A 16,027-nucleotide genomic window follows, 5' to 3' on the forward strand; every position below is an offset into this window, starting at 1 on the left:
TGCAAGACATATAACTTGTAGAACTAATCAATGTACTCACTAATGTTATTTTGTTTTAAAACAACTTTAGTTAAATGAGGCATGTTTGAATTATGTATGTTTTTGCATATTATATGAATGTAGACTTGCTTATTAGAATAGTTAATATATTAGTTAATTTAAAAAATAATTTAGTAAATTATGCATGCAAGTTGTATTAAAAAAAATTGTTACAAAATAATTAATTTGCTTTTGTAACTAAAAAAGAAAAGTTACAAAATCAAGTAACATTTTGTAACAAAATTTTATGATAGGAAAAAAAAATATTGTCACCAAAAATACCTTGAAGATCAAAATTTGTTATCACTTTTGTAATGGCTTCCGATCTTTTGTATCAGAAAAATTTGTTACAAAATACCACTTTGAATTGTAACAGTTCCATTTTTTGTTACAAAAACTTTTTGTAACGGGACATACTGCAACGAACCTTTCTTTTGTTACAAATATTGCTTTTTCTTGTAGTGGGGAGTGTTACGATATGGATGTCCATATATTCATTTAATGCCTACTCAGCATAATATATTCTTCCATCTAAATACTATTGGGAAGTACAAACATTAAAATATAAATGGTGCTTGTTTTCCAACCTATGAAAGAGTGCAATATTGCACATATATAAATAGAGGAGTAAGGTTGAGGCTTTTACACACAGCACTAATAAAAACAAATACTTCCTCTTTCTCTCTTTCTTATATAAAGCATTTTTTTATTTTCTTTCTTCGTATACTATTAAAATATTATCTTTATAGTAGTATAATAGTGTTGGTAAATAATTTATACTTTTATTTATTATTTCTTCTTTATTTATTTCATAATAATTAACTATATTTATTTATGGACAACTATATGTTATTTTATCAAGAGTAATGAGTAGTTATTGTATAAGATGTTACTGAGAGAAACAAATTATTTACCTGAAAATCACATTTTAAATGTTGTTTATAAGGAAATTTTCAAGCTCTTATAATTACTAATATATTATTTGCATTCATGTATATATATGTGGTTGTTATACATTCTAAATAAATGACATATATGCTTATATATCAACAAATAAATTTTCAATTACATCCTTACACTTCGTGTATCCTACAATAGAGCCACTTATATCATTTTAGTAGTTATTAACTGATGCTGCGTGTGTTTCTATTATCTTAAAAAACAATGAATATTAGTTTTGCGATAATTTAATTTAGGAAAAGTATATAGAATCAAGACATAATCAGTCAAAAACCAAACAACTTAATTAATTTATAATTATATTTAATTAATTTTATTTATTTTTAATTTATAATATTTAATATTAATTACTTCTCACCCCAAATTAAAATTTTGAATGATACGTTGGAGAAATAGAGGTGGAGATCATGGAACTTCCAACAATTTCGATTCTTAGTATATAAAAAAATTTATAAAATATATAAAAGAACATCTATTTAGTATGAAAAAGAAACATTCTGATATTTAGTAGAAAAAACATCCTAATGCCTAGCATAAGCACCATCTACGTAGAATTTTTGGATTCACTCAGAGGCATTTGGCTGATTTTTGGCTGGTACCCTCTTGGTTTCTAGGATTGTTGATTTAGGATATGCAGATCATATGTAGAGTACTGTAACTTACTTTGACAAGGAAAGCACAAATTCTAAATGAATAAATTAATAAAGCCAAATATCATTTTAGTATTTTACAGCGAATTTGTAGGCCAGGCCAGGGCCTCTTTTTGGCAGGAACATTTATATTTGTAATAATATTCCTTTTCTCTTTAAAGTAAAGAAGCAAGGAACTTAGAACTATACTGTCCTAGCGAAATTTGATCCATGAAGGCAATCATGAACAGTACGAAGAATGAGTCGTGGTTCATGTTTATGAGAGTAACATAGAGCGACACAGTACACAGACACCATCATGATATCCTATTTCCTAATTCTGCTTCTCATGTTATGTGCTCATGACTTTCTTCCTCCTACCCGTGCCCAATTAGTTCCCACAATTGAGAAATTAGCACTAGCTCAAAATGGAAGAACAATTCTCTATGAATTGGAATCCAAAATCAGTCACATGACACCAGGAAATAATGGTAAAAGAACTACTGTAGCATCGTATAGAGGTCAGACTCTCTCCCGCCATTCTCAGCTTCATCTACAAAAGGCAAGGCTCAATACTAATTCTTTAATTTATGGTGTATTAGTTATTATTGTTAATGTATATATATCTAGATGATTTGTTTGAGGCTATGGCAGGTGCATGGGATTCTAATCGTTGTAGGATGGGGAACTTTGCTTCCAATAGGAGCAATCATTGCAAGGTTTTTCAAGTGGAAACAATGGTTCTGGTGTCACGTACTGTGCCAAACACTAGGATACATTGTGGGCACAATCGGCTGGTGCATTGGGATATGGCTTAGAACCCTTTCAAAACATTATTTGTCTAAACTCCAACTTGCACTTACCATCATTACCTTCACAATCATAAACTTACAAGTCAGTAGTCCTACATACCTCTCAATTATGAGACAATTTCATACATATGTTTTACACGTTTCATTTAATAGTAAAATTCACTCTAATTGGTCAACTGTTACACAGATACTTTCCGTGTTGACGATGAGGTCAAATAAAGAAGGTGGTTATCGCAAGTGGTGGAACATATGGCACCATGCTATAGGGTATGCTGCGATTGGAATGGTTGTAGTAAGCATACTTGCTGGGATAAGCACTGAAAAAGAAGCTGAAATTTTGATGAAGGCTTATACGGTGATAATTGGAGTACTGATTGTTGTAGCCGTACCATTACAAATGTTCAGATTCAAGTCTACCATAAAGAAACAGTTTATGCGAATGACTACCAGCTTAAGACGATCACAGAGCATTTAGCTTAATTAAGGAATTAACTTTACGACCATTTGTACAAAGATTAATAACGAATAGTCCCAAGAAATTGCTAGTGCAGCAAAGTTATAATCTTATTATGTACAAGTAACTGCCACATCAATTTGGCAGCTTAATTATGGTAAAGGTTCTTAAATATTTTTCCAACACAAAAAATTTTAGATTTATTTTCTTCTCTTTTGTTTTTTTGGTCCTCTGTTTGTTTTAGCTGCCCAAAACTGTAAATCTTATTTTGCAGCCCAAAAATATATCGGGTTATAACATTTTTGTCCAAAAAGAAAAGAGTTGGTAGGTACTTCGCGGTCCTCGGTCTCGAAGATTGGTGTAACTGTGTAGGTGTATCTCTGTGATTCGTGTTGAATGGCCACGTCAGCAGCTGCCATGGACGGAGCCGCTGCGGCATCCTTGAGGTCGGTGGTGCAGCGCGTCCACCAGGCCGCCGAGCGATCAGCCCGGACGCCACAACAGGTCCGTATAGTCGCCGTCAGCAAGACCAAGCCCGTCTCCGTCATCCGCGAGGTCTACGATTCCGGCCACCGCTGCTTCGGCGAGAACTACGTTCAAGAACTCGTCGAGAAAGCTCCTCAGGTCTGTTTATTTCTTCGGTTCGATTCTTCACTATATATATTTGGGATCGTGGATGCTTAGGTTTCGTGAAATTGGTGCAGCTTCCAGAAGATATTGAGTGGCATTTCATCGGAAATTTGCAGAGCAATAAGGCGAAGCTTCTTGTCAGTATGTTATGCATCCTAATCCTTCACTTCGATTTCGATATTCATTATCTATAAAATATCATTTTCGAGCTTTATTCAGTTACAATTTCTCTTTCATTTAAGTTTACTGTAGCTCATGCTGGCATACTTCAATTGTGATAGATTTCCATGATTTGATTGTTCCTCATTTGATTTTTTTGCAGATTCTGTTCCCAACCTTGAATATGTAGAAACTGTAGATGATGAGAAGGTAATTTGTTTTTCTACCTCTTCTTGATAGTTTGTTTGGTGGTGGACCAAGGTATAATATATGCATATGAGTGCATACAAGAAAGTAACTGATTGTATATAGTTCGTTTGAATTTGGGGGTCGCAAAATACTAAGCCTTGGAAGTAATTATAATATGTCGTTGAAAGTTCTCTATGAATAGGAATATAGGATGCAAGTTAATTTTTGAGTTTGCAAGCTGTCCTTAAATCAGTTACTAGCCTTTGCTAACCAGAGTAGTTATTATAAAACTAGAAGTAACTGCAGAAGCCATTTGTTCAATGAGTTTAGGGATTGATTTTGTGCATGTAGAATTATCTTACATTAATTTTAAGTTCATTTCTGTCCCGTTGATCATTAATGTTTTATGTCACTTGTTTAAGAATTTTGTTCTGTATACAAGAAAGCGTCATAGAGAATAGTTCTATCAAACAAAATATTTGATATATTGAATTCATAATATTGGTGTCTTTTTATATTCCATTGCAGATGATTAACTCATCAATTGGTTCTTCTTCTTTTTAATTCTCCCTGTCCTCCCTCTTTTTGCTGCTGGCAGATAGCAAATTGTCTTGATAATGCTGTAGCAAACTTGGGCAGGAAACCATTGAAGGTTTTCGTCCAAGTGAATACAAGCGGAGAAACATGTAAGGTCACTTGATAGATTTGGTCCTTTCAGTATCTACAGTTTGTTTATGAAATTCACTTGCTAGTGTTGCATGTACCCTAACCCAAATCGTTTTACATGTCCTATAAATATGAAAATATCATCAAATTCACATGAGAACAAAGTTTCCAATTCTTTTATTGGAATTATGGTTAGCCAATCACTGATTCTAACATCACAGATGTATATGTGACTGTGTAACCATTACATTTATCAGAATGAAATTTGTTACAGCATAACTGCTTGGTTAGAGCATCCTGACATAAAATCTGCACCCTATATCTTTTTGTTTTCTGTCCCATGATAAAATGCTGTTGTTGACGCAGTTTTGTCCAAGAATCACATTCAACTGTTCTTTATTTGCAGCTAAATTTGGTGTTGACCCTTCTGAGTGTGTGGACCTTGTGAAATATGTTAAGGACCGCCAATGCCTCGAGTTTTGTGGCCTAATGACAATTGGTATGCCGGATTATACATCTACCCCGGAAAATTTTAAGGTGGTGACTGCAATTTTAGGCATGGTTATTTGTTTTGGAGATTTCCTTGCTAGTCTTCCTATTTAATCCTTGAGATTAAATTTTCTTTTGTACTATGTAGACGTTATGGAATTGTAGAAGTGAAGTTTGCAAAGCAATTGGAATACCAGAAGATCAATGTGAACTATCAATGGGCATGTCTGCAGACTTTGAGCAAGCTGTAAGGAAGTTTTGAAAACACAAGAATTTCATTGAATTGAACAAGTTTTGTGAAATTCTTCATAAGATTTCTTAGCCCACTAACTTCAAAATTGTGCAGATTGAGATGGGAAGTACAAATGTGAGGATTGGATCTACTATATTTGGCGCCAGAGAGTACCCAAAGAAACAAAAGTAGTAGTAGCTCTCATTGTTCGGAGAAATTTTGGGGATCTCGCAGTTTTACTGTTAGTTAAGATGCCTCGGAGCAGCACGGACAAATAATTTAAACTGAAAATATATATATTGATGACCATGATCTTAGTAGTGAAGAGTCAAAGACGATCGGTAAAAACTGTATTCAGAGTAATCTTCAAGATTTGCGATACATACACTCTGGCTTTATAGTCAAATAACAAATGTACAACAACCTATTCAACTGAAGCTGAATATCCTGGACATTTTTACCTTATATTAACATCATCACCACCTGATTTATTATATAACTCTGTCATGCATGCAGGATAGTGCGCGTTAGCATGCGTAGTCTCAGCTCTCAAAGAAATAAATAATTTTCAATGAATCCTTATATATAAGAGAGTATCTTGGTTTGAATGATGCTTGGAGCATCACTAGTATTTGCTGCACATTCCCTCAAACCCGAGTTGGGTGACTGAACTAGCTTATATGTGTCGAACTAATTTCATTTATAAAGTTTTTGCTTACTGAGGTTATTAAAAAATTATTTTGCTAAAAAGAATGTTGTAAGGTTGAGTAAATAGATAAAAATATACATAAAAAAAATTTTAATGGATAAAAAACACACCAAAATTTGTAAATATTAAAATACATCGGGAAGATTTTTTGATAGACAAAAATATATTTCAAGTTTTACAAATTCATTTTCAACATGATACTTTTGTCTATCAAAAATAATTTTTCGGGTGCATTTTAATATTTACAATCGTATTTTTGTCTATTCCAATTTTTTTGTGTGTAATTTTATCTATTTATTTTTTAAAAGTAGCATTTTTTAAAAAACAAATGTGATCGTCGTTTTGGTTGTAGAGATTACAAGTTAGTACACGTAAACTTTTTTTTTTCAAATATCTTTTCTGAAACTCATTTTGCCCTCCTCAAGTAAGTCGTTGTGAGACAACAGACAATTTATACCGTGAGAGCACAGCAAGCAATGATGAGTAATGAGTTATACTGATGCACGCATTCAAACCAAAGGCTCCCTACTTGTTGCTGCTGAAGTTCCCTGCCTACAAAACAGTCAAAACCCGGTGGCTGGTATTGTTACCACCATCACCTTCTTCAGCCACCGCCACCCACTCATTCAATAGCCACATCAACTACCTTTCCTCCCAAGGCTCCCACCGCCAAGTCCTCCTCACCTATGCCTCCATGCTCCATTCCCAAGTCCCTTCTGATCCCTTCACCTTCCCCACCCTCCTCAAAGCATGTTCCTCCCTCAACCTCTTCCCCCTTGGCCTCCTCCTCCACCAACGCATCGTTCTTCTTGGCTTCTCCCTTGATCCTTACATAGCTTCTTCTTTGATCACTTTCTATGTCAAATTCGGGTTCCCTGATGTTGCTCGCAAAGTGTTCGATTTTATGCCTCACAGAAACGTTGTTCCTTGGACTACCATTATTGGCTGCTATTCCCGCGGTGGTCGTGTTCTTGAGGCTTTTTCCTTGTTTGGTGAGATGTGTTGGCAAGGAATTCAGCCCACTAGTGTTACATTGCTAAGCTTGCTCTCTGGAGTTTCAGAGATTGCTCAAGTGCGGTGTTTGCATGGCCAGATTTTGAGAGGTGGTTTTCACTTGGATGCACATATTGAAACATCACTGATTGTAGCTTACTTGAAAGGTGGGAACGTCGACACTGCTTTCAAAATATTTGAAAGGAGTTTGGATAGGGATGTAGTTTTGTGGACCGCGATGATATCAGGCCTTGTAAAGAATGATTCTGCTGATAAGGCACTGTGTGTGTTCCGCCAAATGTTGAATCTCGGAGTGAAAGCATCTAGTGCTACTATGGCCAGTGTAATTACAGCATGTGGTCAACTTGGGTCTATTCATTTGGGGGCATCCGTTCATGGTTACATAATGAGGCAAGAATTGTCATTGGATGGTGCCGCTCAAAACTCTCTTGTTGCCATGTATGCAAAGTGTGGTCACTTGGACCAGAGTTCCATTGTATTTGATAGGATGGGCAAAAGGGATTTGGTTTCTTGGAACACAATAATCAGTGGATATGCCCAAAATGGCTATGTATGTAAGGCATTGTTGCTTTTCAATGAAATGAGGAGTGATCATCAAAACCCTGATTCAATAACCATTGTCTCCCTCCTCCAAGGCTGCGCGTCAACCGGACAACTTCACTTGGGAAGATGGATACACGGCTATGTTGTAAGAAACGTCCTTCAGCCGTGCATCTTAGTGGACACTTCTTTGGTAGACATGTACTGCAAATGCGGCGATTTGGATGCCGCTCAACGGTGTTTCAACCAGATGCCATATCATGACTTGGTGTCATGGAGTGCGATAATTGCAGGGTACGGCTATCATGGCAAAGGAGAAACTGCATTTAAGTTATACTCAGAATTCCTGAAAACTGGAATTAAACCAAATCATGTGATGTTCTTGTCGGTTCTATCTTCTTGTAGTCATAATGGACTTGTAGACCAAGGATTGACCATATACAAATCAATGACTAGAGATTTTGGAATTGCACCAAATCTTGAACACCATGCTTGTGTGGTTGATCTCCTCAGTCGAGCAGGGAGGGTCGAGGAGGGGTATAACCTATACCGAAAAGTATTCTTAAGGCCTCATCTAGATGTTTTAGGCATAATCCTTGATGCATGTCGAGCACATGGTAATAAGGAACTTGGTGATGCAATCGCCAATGACATTCTCATGCTGAGACCTATGAGTGCAGGGCATTATGTACAACTTGCACATTGCTATGCTTCAATAAACAAGTGGGAAGAAGTGGGTGAGGCATGGAATCATATGAGATCTCTTGGATTGAGGAAAATTCCTGGCTGGAGTTTCATTGACATAAATGGGGCCATAACTACATTTTTCACAGATCACAACTCGCACCCCCTGTTTCAGGAAATAATGTTTGCACTAAAAGTTTTGAGGAAGCAAATGATCAAAATGGAGGAAGTTAGCATTAACCTTGAAAGCAATCACATATATAACAATTGTGTATGTCTGAAAAGTAAAAACAGCGGCATTTCCTTGAACGGCTGCGATGTTTTGGATTTCCAATGAAGACTTTAATCCATGACACCCCTTTTTTTGTTCTTTACCTTTTTCTCTCTTATTATTATTTCCAATGAAGATGATTCGTTATTTACATCCCTCTGCTTCTTGCCATGAAGAGCTGCAGGCATTCAGCAATCTTCTTCTATACATAAAACGAAAGGAACATGTTGTATTCTCTTTTCTAGTATGATTTTACTAATATTGTTCATATTCACTAATTTTATTCATTTTATTAAATAGGAGTATAATTAAATAACTTGATGTAAAATATAAAAATGACAGATAGTTATTTGAGAATAAGAGAATAATCATCGAGTGTTGACAAAAACCTTCTAGTAATCTTTCTAATTCAAAATTACATTACCATTCACTATATTTTATTATTTATTTTGTAGTCTATGTAAACGAATACATAATAAAATATAAAAATATAAATAATTTTATTAAAACTGTTTAAGTGTAAGTATGAAATTTATTTTATATTTAAAGAAAATCCTGAAGAACTAGTATTAGTAAATTTGATTGAGATTATAACTCAGAAGCATAGGAATTAAAAAATGTGTATCATTTGAGAAACATTAATAATGGAGAAAAGTATAAATAGAATGTGAGTTGAGAGACGCGTGGGGGTAGTAGCTGAGAGTGAGGCAGATACATACGCGAATCTTGAAACCAAATAAAAGCAAAGCACCTGAGAGCTCAGTCAAGCGAAGATCCTGTTCCCCAGTCAGTTAGTTAGTTAGTTAGGTGTGAAAATCTACTCAGAAGGAAAGAAAGAAAGAAAGGATGAACAGGAGGCAGCGGAGAGCGTTCATGGTGTTGATGTGGACAGTTGGATTCTGTCTCATCGGTTACATCGGCGGCAGACCTCTCTATTGGCATCTCAACGAGTCCCTCTCCGCCGTCTCTTCTTGCGCTCCTTGCCACTGCGATTGCTCTCTTGAACCTCTTCTTTCTCTTCCTGACGGTATCTACCTCTTCTTTTCATGCCTTTCAAATGTTTCTTATGCTGACATATTCATCAAAGTGTTTGTTTTCTTATGCAGGATTGAATAACTCCATTTTAGGTCAGTTCTTCTCCCTCTATTACTACTACTCATAGGAAAAAAAATGCAGTTATCAGATAATAATCCCATACAAATTCACCTATGCAATCACGATACGCACCATGATCATAGTTAAACACACATGCAAATACATAGCTGTTATTAACTGCACTAGTTTATAGTTTTTGGAGATGTTTATCCTTAATCTTTGCAGCACATACACATTCAAGTCAGTATAAGTGAATTATATATTGTGCTTTATATAATAAAAGCATACCTTTTTTTTTTTCCAAATTTCAATCTAATTTATAAGTGTTCTGGAAAGGTGAGTTACTGTTCATTATAAATGGTCGGTTACTAAAGTAAAGATAAATGACCATAACGAAGATAATGATTCTGTTGATAATCGAGTTATAACATTGAAAATGCGTTTATGTCTGAGATATTTGTCGGTTACAACTGATTCATAACGGTCAGATTATAAGTTTTAATTTAATTTAGTTCAAGTGAACTTTCACATTAATTTTAGAGGAAGGGCTTTGCCACAATTGTAAGGTTATTGTCAAAACAGCCTCATTTCACAGTTCATGTGTTAATGTGTAGATTGTATGAAGCAAGACCCAGAGGAGGGTGAAGGGTCTGAGAGGAGATTCACTGAGCTTTTGTCACAGGAAGTAAGGCAGAAGGAAGCCATAGCTGAGGAGAAACAAAGGATAGCCGACACGACACTCTTGGAGGCAAAGAAACTAGCATCACAGTATCAGAAGGAGGCTGATAAGTGCAACTCAGGGATGGAGACATGTGAGGAGGCTAGGGAGAGAGCTGAGGCAGCTCTTGTGAATCAGATGAAGGAGACTGCATTGTGGGAACTCAGGGCTCGGCAAAGAGGATGGAAAGAGAGCGCTTTTAAGATATCTAGGGCTCACTTTTGAATACAGATATCATCTTCTGCCCTGTGTTTTTCAGTAGATTGTTCATTCTTCTTCTATTCATTGACTTATTTTTGTGACTACTTGATATATTGTTTAATGAACAAATAAGTAGATAAGTAATTATTGTTCACCTATTCAACTTTCTCTTGAATCAATGACTTTTTCTTCAATTGATTTCTTCTTTGAAGATAGATTTATGAACTACTAATACACTATCATCCCCAACACTCACTGTGGAAGACACTCACTGTGGAAGTGGCGTGAGCTTTTTAGAATAACGCTTCTCCAATACCGAAAATATAAAAAGAAAAATGCTGCTCTTTATACTGTAATTATCACTTTATGCAACTGATAACTGTACTACACGTGATAGATACGTAAAACATATTAGCTAGACCCAGAAAAATATGGTCCTATTATAGATAGTTACATCCAAATTAACTGATTCAGCCACAGCTACCTAGGAATATATTGTTACTAGGGTCTTCAAAATCTGTGTGTGGACTGTGGTGTATGCTATTCTGTGTATAGTGTATACCAATCCCATTTGAGGTCCCAAGTATATGTGAAAGTAGGTCAGTATGTAATTTGTATGGACATGTCATGGGGGAGTGTCCAACATCGCAGAAACTTGGAAGTGGCCAACAACTTCGTCGCTCAATAAGCGCATGGCAGCTCCCTTAGAGAATTTCCTAGCAAATAAAAAGCACGGAACCGATGTTAAATTCGCACGACACCATTCTGTCCTAAACTCCGTCTCATAATATACATGATTGATACCCTGTTAGAGAGAAGGAACAAAAAAAGAAAGAAAAAGACACAGGGTTAAGGAAATGGTAGCCAGAAACAAAAATGCAATCATGGTAATTGAGCATAATTTTGCAGACCCATGATAACTGATAGAACTATTGACAAAAAGGAATAGGAATCTCTGCACAAGTAGTTCTCAATTATCCACCAATTATGCAGCTAAATCTATGCACAGGTATAATATAAGGTATCAGAACATAACCTTCATTTCCTTTATCCTTTGAGGGCTAGCATTTGCATAGCTGAAAGTAATAGGATGCCAGCCTTTATTCTCCATCTTTGTTGTAGACTGGTTCCACAGGGTATAGGTCAAAGTTCTACGTTCAAGTTGACCTTCAAGATCATGCATCTACAAAGAAAACAGGGAAGAAGAAAGAATATCATTGCAAATTAATACTTGAAGAGGTATTACCCTTTAATGGGGGAAAATAGAAAACCTTAACCACAAATAGCAAAGGTAAATAGTGATGGAAGAATCTTAGTATCTTACTGCAAGCAATGTCTGAACATAGTGTTCATCTGGAATACAGTTGTGCTGCTTCTGAAGTTTCTGCACTTATGCCAAAACCATAGTTACAATCATTTATATTGATAGGGAAAAGAAAGTGGCAGAAAAAAGAATAAAAACAAAAACAACACCCTATAATATAAGATGAGTACTCAAATCACGACAACGTTATCAGTATGAAAAAAACTAGAATCACAGCATGCTCCATAGTTTGATCAAGTCCACAGAGGTCTCTGATTTTTACAAGGATCTTTTAACACATATGACAAATAAGTGAAAACATAAAATCCCACAAAAAATGTCAATCATGTACTAATTCTCACGCATGAATCAAATGGATTGTATATGGGGATTTTGCAAATATTAGGTTATTTGAGTGTTTGAGAAAAAAGTATACAGGAACCATATCATAGATATTCTACAGCTGTTCCAGGGTTGTGAAAGCAACTCATCTGACTATATTTTGTGATCAAATACCAAATAAAAGCGGGAAAGAGAGACAATGGGATGAAATTTAAAAAACAACTTCAGCCTGCAATTATTTGATATAATCAGAATAGAAGTATGCCTTTGTAGTATAGAGTATTGAACTAAATTTCCAGTTCAAAAGAAGCAAAGGATATTGTGTTTACACATAGCAGTAAGATAACATGATACATTCCAATAATGATACAAAGAAAACTAAAATTAAACCACTTACAAGATTCAGCTTTCCCTTTCTGTTATCAATTGGCGGCCGTCTCTGAGATGGGAAGAAAATCAGACAGGTTATTCCTTAGTATTAACACATTAAAGACTTACAGTAATCCCAGTCTTGCAACAGTATTGTGCTGGGTTCTATAAGACAACTTTGAAATAATATCATATCAACTTTAAAGCAAACTTAATAAATCAACACAAAAAAGTTTGATTCAACATAAAATATGGTTGAAAATAGTTGTGATTGATTACATACCTTACAATGCCTATTGAAGACGGGGAAGATAACATCATCATCAACAATTACTTCTGCATGACTACGTACTACAGTGAACCACTGGAAATTCAAAATGAATTCAACTTTAAACATATTTTAAAGGAATAAACAGTTTATGATGTCACCTACTAATATAATGTGATATTTAGCATTCAATTTGATATCTACCAAAAGCAATCAATGAATCAATAAAGTATGCTTGAATTTCCAAATTAATAACTACACCAATAGCATGGTATATGTTACCAAAGTCAGCTGGATGCAGCAAACAATGATTTATGACAATCAATATTTTCTCCAACTAGTTCTAAAGGAAAGCAAGACATTTCCTTGCCTCTTTTTAACCCATCAATCTACAGAATTGATTGAACCAAATATTGTCACATACAGGACACACAACATAAAAACCACATAAATGAAGAGTAAATTGAAATGGATTAATATATCTCATCAATCCTTCAGCTATCCAGATTGATGCTCCTCCATCACCTACAAGAGATAGCTGATAGCTACACCTAGGTGGTAGGTTCTGACAGATTGCAGAACAAAACATTTTAATAAAAACATTTCAACAACAAACAAGAAACATAATTACAGATGAAAATACCACCAGATTTGGTCCTTCATGACTGGAAAGAACAACATCAAGATTAAACAAAAATCAAAGAGAAATGACCTGTGACCCTTTACGCCATCTTTCCCTTGGTATTTTAGGTGACATTTTCGGGTTGTAGCGGCCATCCTTCACATCAAGAAAGCTACAATATGAAAAAACTAATTCATTGCACCTTTTGGAAATCTTTTCACATGAACTTATTATAATTGAGCAGCCAAAAAAGATATAGTGCTAAGCACCTCAAGAACCAAAGCCTTCTTCTCTACCTGTCCACAAAGCTCCTTTGAGAAACCATGACATAATTGTACACATAAGAGAAGTTGTATAGAGGAACACAGCTGCACGTGGAAAACAGAAACTTAGACTCTTACTATGGCAAGTAAATTACCACGTCCCAACCTGCCTTTTCACTTCAAAAAGGATACAAAATAAACAGGGCAAACAGGACAAAGAAGAAACATATAAAGATAAAAGTCCCAATGGAAACTTATGTTATTACAAGACTTGTAAATGCCAACCTATCCGAGAGAAGAACAAATCTTTGATTTGCAGGGTCATCTAGTGCTGCCGCCAGTAACAACCTTTCAGCCTGAATCATACTTGATTCTCCCCATGAAACCTAAAAAAATGAATTAAGCGAACTCGTAAAAGATTTGGACTAGACAACACATTGGTATACCAGACAGCAGCTGACAGAATTTATATCTTTATCGGTTTTACAAAGGGCATTTGTGAAGAATACAAAAATGGAAGGATTTTTATAAGAAAGATAAAATCTGAGTTTCCAATGGCATTAAATACATAGAAGTTCACTTTCTCTATAAAATCATTTCCCTTTTGTATTAGCAAAACTCTATCTTTATACTAAATCATATCCGCAGAGATCGCATTAGGATAAAAACATATATCCAGGCCCAATTAAAAAAAACAATGAGTATGAACAGAGGATACTTAATTGATTTTTTTACTATATCTTGCATAATTTGCTTTTGATGAAACCATGCCATGCATTATGTAATATGATTTTTTAAAAAATGAAAAAAAATAATGTTATAAGATGTAACTTACCAACACATATTGGTTGACAAGTTTAAATAACCCATTTGAAATATTTTCTTAAAAGGTAAATTATGTTATATACGATGCGAGTAACATAGTGGTTGACAAATTAAAAAAAACCGTTGGAAATAATTTTTCCTTGGATCAATTTGGTGTCCCTTCAATTACGGGGTGACAAATTTAGCAGCTCCACCCACGGAGTCTAGCAGAAGGTATATTTTCAAGGGACATGGAGACAAAACTTCATAGGGCGTATAACAAATTCATAACTCAAAATTTGTGAGCAGTTAAACAAAACAGACCTTAGAAGTTCCCCGGGAATTAACATTTTACTTCTTATTTTCTTTCCATTTTGTGCATCATAGGAAAGGGGTAATATATACATACATCCACATCAAGCATCAACAACCCGAAAAGAAAGCAACGTTTATATTTGAAAACCACCAATTGGAAAAGCCAAAATAGGGAAAAGAGGAGAAGGACGGGGAACCTGAATGACATTGGAGATTTGTGTACCATAGAAGAAGCTGGACCTCGTAGTTGACTCATCCAACACGAACCCTGGCGCCGAATGAACGTAAATCGAGAACTTGGCAACGTTACCGTTCTGCACCAACCAAATCCATAAAAAAACAAGAAGCTCAATCATATTTTTCTCATAATTTCCAATAACGATCAGTTTCAAAATAAATATTAGAAAAAAAGAAAGAAAAAGAAGAGGGAAACGAACCTTGAAGAAGACATGCCAGAGGAAATCAAGGGGGATGTTTTGGCGAACGAGGAACAAGAAGGCGATCTTAGGGGGGCCGTGGAAGGTTCTAGAAACCGTTGATCGCGTTACCTTGAAATGGTTGGAGCTATCAGCGTTGGAGAGGTAAGAGGAGTGAAGAGAAAATAGAGAGGCCAAAACGAGGACGCAGGAGAGTGAAACGCAGAGCAGGATGAGGAGCTTCCAGCTGAAGAATCTACTGCCGGTGGTGCTGGTGATGACGTGGCGCCTCTTGGGAGGCACGCCTCTCGCACTTGCAGTTGACACCGCCACCATCACCACCTAAAGCTAACAGAGCATTTGATTTGATTACCATGTAAATTGGAGAAAGAAAACAAGCATTCACGTTTGGAGTGATAAATGATGATGATACCATATCCCATAGGGGCTGCCGAATAGCGGTAGCTGCATGCGTTGAAACGGCGTCGTAGAAATGTCGTTTTTGTTCTTTACTTCTTTTTGGGCTCCTTTTAGTTTTCAGTTTTCATATTTGACTTTTGACGTTAGGAGGTGGGTCCCACAGAATAGTGACACGTCGGCAACGTGGCCCGTGAAGCTTTTCAGCTGAGGGCGCGGCACCGCCTTGCCAAAATAGTAAAATACACGTGCACCCACATCCTTCGTTCACTTAACCTAACCCCAAATCGAATGTTTTTATTACTTAAGGATGGATTCATTAACCAAGCCCAAATAAAAAAAATTTTAAGAAAAAAATAATAAATATATCTTTAACTTTTTTATTTATAAATTTGTAAATAAAAAAGTTAAATTTTT

The 16,027-nt window shown here is 35.6% G+C and overlaps 5 protein-coding genes across 5 annotated transcripts; 4 read left to right on the plus strand and 1 right to left on the minus strand.

The window, feature by feature from the left end:
• Positions 1,778-3,077, plus strand: LOC107637541 (cytochrome b561 and DOMON domain-containing protein At5g47530-like). The gene is made up of 3 exons (XM_016340947.2): positions 1,778-2,190; positions 2,283-2,522; positions 2,628-3,077. Exons 1-3 carry the CDS (start codon positions 1,948-1,950, stop codon positions 2,913-2,915), a joined length of 771 nt encoding a protein of 256 aa, XP_016196433.1. The 5' UTR covers positions 1,778-1,947; the 3' UTR covers positions 2,916-3,077.
• On the plus strand, positions 3,184-5,753 carry LOC107638644 (proline synthase co-transcribed bacterial homolog protein). Its single transcript, XM_016341998.2, has 7 exons — positions 3,184-3,518; positions 3,599-3,665; positions 3,847-3,893; positions 4,471-4,558; positions 4,945-5,075; positions 5,176-5,274; positions 5,374-5,753. The coding sequence occupies exons 1-7, from the start codon at positions 3,291-3,293 to the stop codon at positions 5,449-5,451; spliced, it is 738 nt and encodes a 245-aa protein (XP_016197484.1). The 5' UTR covers positions 3,184-3,290; the 3' UTR covers positions 5,452-5,753.
• On the plus strand, positions 6,324-8,745 carry LOC107638645 (pentatricopeptide repeat-containing protein At4g04370-like). Its single transcript, XM_016341999.2, has one exon. The coding sequence runs from the start codon at positions 6,468-6,470 to the stop codon at positions 8,541-8,543; it is 2,076 nt and encodes a 691-aa protein (XP_016197485.1). The 5' UTR covers positions 6,324-6,467; the 3' UTR covers positions 8,544-8,745.
• Positions 9,106-10,649, plus strand: LOC107638648. The gene is made up of 3 exons (XM_016342001.2): positions 9,106-9,504; positions 9,584-9,604; positions 10,187-10,649. Exons 1-3 carry the CDS (start codon positions 9,324-9,326, stop codon positions 10,513-10,515), a joined length of 531 nt encoding a protein of 176 aa, XP_016197487.1. The 5' UTR covers positions 9,106-9,323; the 3' UTR covers positions 10,516-10,649.
• Positions 10,816-15,697, minus strand: LOC107638647. The gene is made up of 10 exons (XM_016342000.2): positions 15,215-15,697; positions 14,975-15,091; positions 13,944-14,044; positions 13,692-13,763; positions 13,486-13,567; positions 12,789-12,869; positions 12,534-12,575; positions 11,816-11,875; positions 11,528-11,674; positions 10,816-11,296 (listed from the first exon to the last, which is right to left on the minus strand). Exons 1-10 carry the CDS (start codon positions 15,527-15,529, stop codon positions 11,117-11,119), a joined length of 1,197 nt encoding a protein of 398 aa, XP_016197486.1. The 5' UTR covers positions 15,530-15,697; the 3' UTR covers positions 10,816-11,116.

The sequence above is a fragment of the Arachis ipaensis genome, chromosome B04 (genome assembly GCF_000816755.2).
Source record: "Arachis ipaensis cultivar K30076 chromosome B04, Araip1.1, whole genome shotgun sequence".
NCBI classification, from domain to species: Eukaryota; Viridiplantae; Streptophyta; class Magnoliopsida; order Fabales; family Fabaceae; genus Arachis; species Arachis ipaensis.

Excerpts from the sequence above, each read along its gene's own strand:
- LOC107638645 (XM_016341999.2), top strand. The coding sequence starts at position 6,468 with ATGCACGCATTCAAACCAAAGGCTCCCTACTTGTTGCTGCTGAAGTTC.
- LOC107638648 (XM_016342001.2), top strand. The coding sequence starts at position 9,324 with ATGAACAGGAGGCAGCGGAGAGCGTTCATGGTGTTGATGTGGACAGTT. Across the intron at positions 9,505-9,583 it reads TCTTCTTTCTCTTCCTGACG|GATTGAATAACTCCATTTTA; the intron begins GTATCTACCTCT and ends TTTCTTATGCAG. Across the intron at positions 9,605-10,186 it reads ATTGAATAACTCCATTTTAG|ATTGTATGAAGCAAGACCCA; the intron begins GTCAGTTCTTCT and ends GTTAATGTGTAG.
- LOC107637541 (XM_016340947.2), top strand. The coding sequence starts at position 1,948 with ATGATATCCTATTTCCTAATTCTGCTTCTCATGTTATGTGCTCATGAC. Across the intron at positions 2,191-2,282 it reads CTCAGCTTCATCTACAAAAG|GTGCATGGGATTCTAATCGT; the intron begins GCAAGGCTCAAT and ends AGGCTATGGCAG. Across the intron at positions 2,523-2,627 it reads TCACAATCATAAACTTACAA|ATACTTTCCGTGTTGACGAT; the intron begins GTCAGTAGTCCT and ends ACTGTTACACAG.
- LOC107638644 (XM_016341998.2), top strand. The coding sequence starts at position 3,291 with ATGGCCACGTCAGCAGCTGCCATGGACGGAGCCGCTGCGGCATCCTTG. Across the intron at positions 3,894-4,470 it reads AAACTGTAGATGATGAGAAG|ATAGCAAATTGTCTTGATAA; the intron begins GTAATTTGTTTT and ends TGCTGCTGGCAG. Across the intron at positions 4,559-4,944 it reads GAATACAAGCGGAGAAACAT|CTAAATTTGGTGTTGACCCT; the intron begins GTAAGGTCACTT and ends CTTTATTTGCAG.
- LOC107638647 (XM_016342000.2), bottom strand. The coding sequence starts at position 15,529 with ATGGTGGCGGTGTCAACTGCAAGTGCGAGAGGCGTGCCTCCCAAGAGG. Across the intron at positions 15,092-15,214 it reads TCTGGCATGTCTTCTTCAAG|AACGGTAACGTTGCCAAGTT; the intron begins GTTCGTTTCCCT and ends TGGTTGGTGCAG. Across the intron at positions 11,876-12,533 it reads GAAAGGGAAAGCTGAATCTT|AAACTTCAGAAGCAGCACAA; the intron begins GTAAGTGGTTTA and ends GCATAAGTGCAG.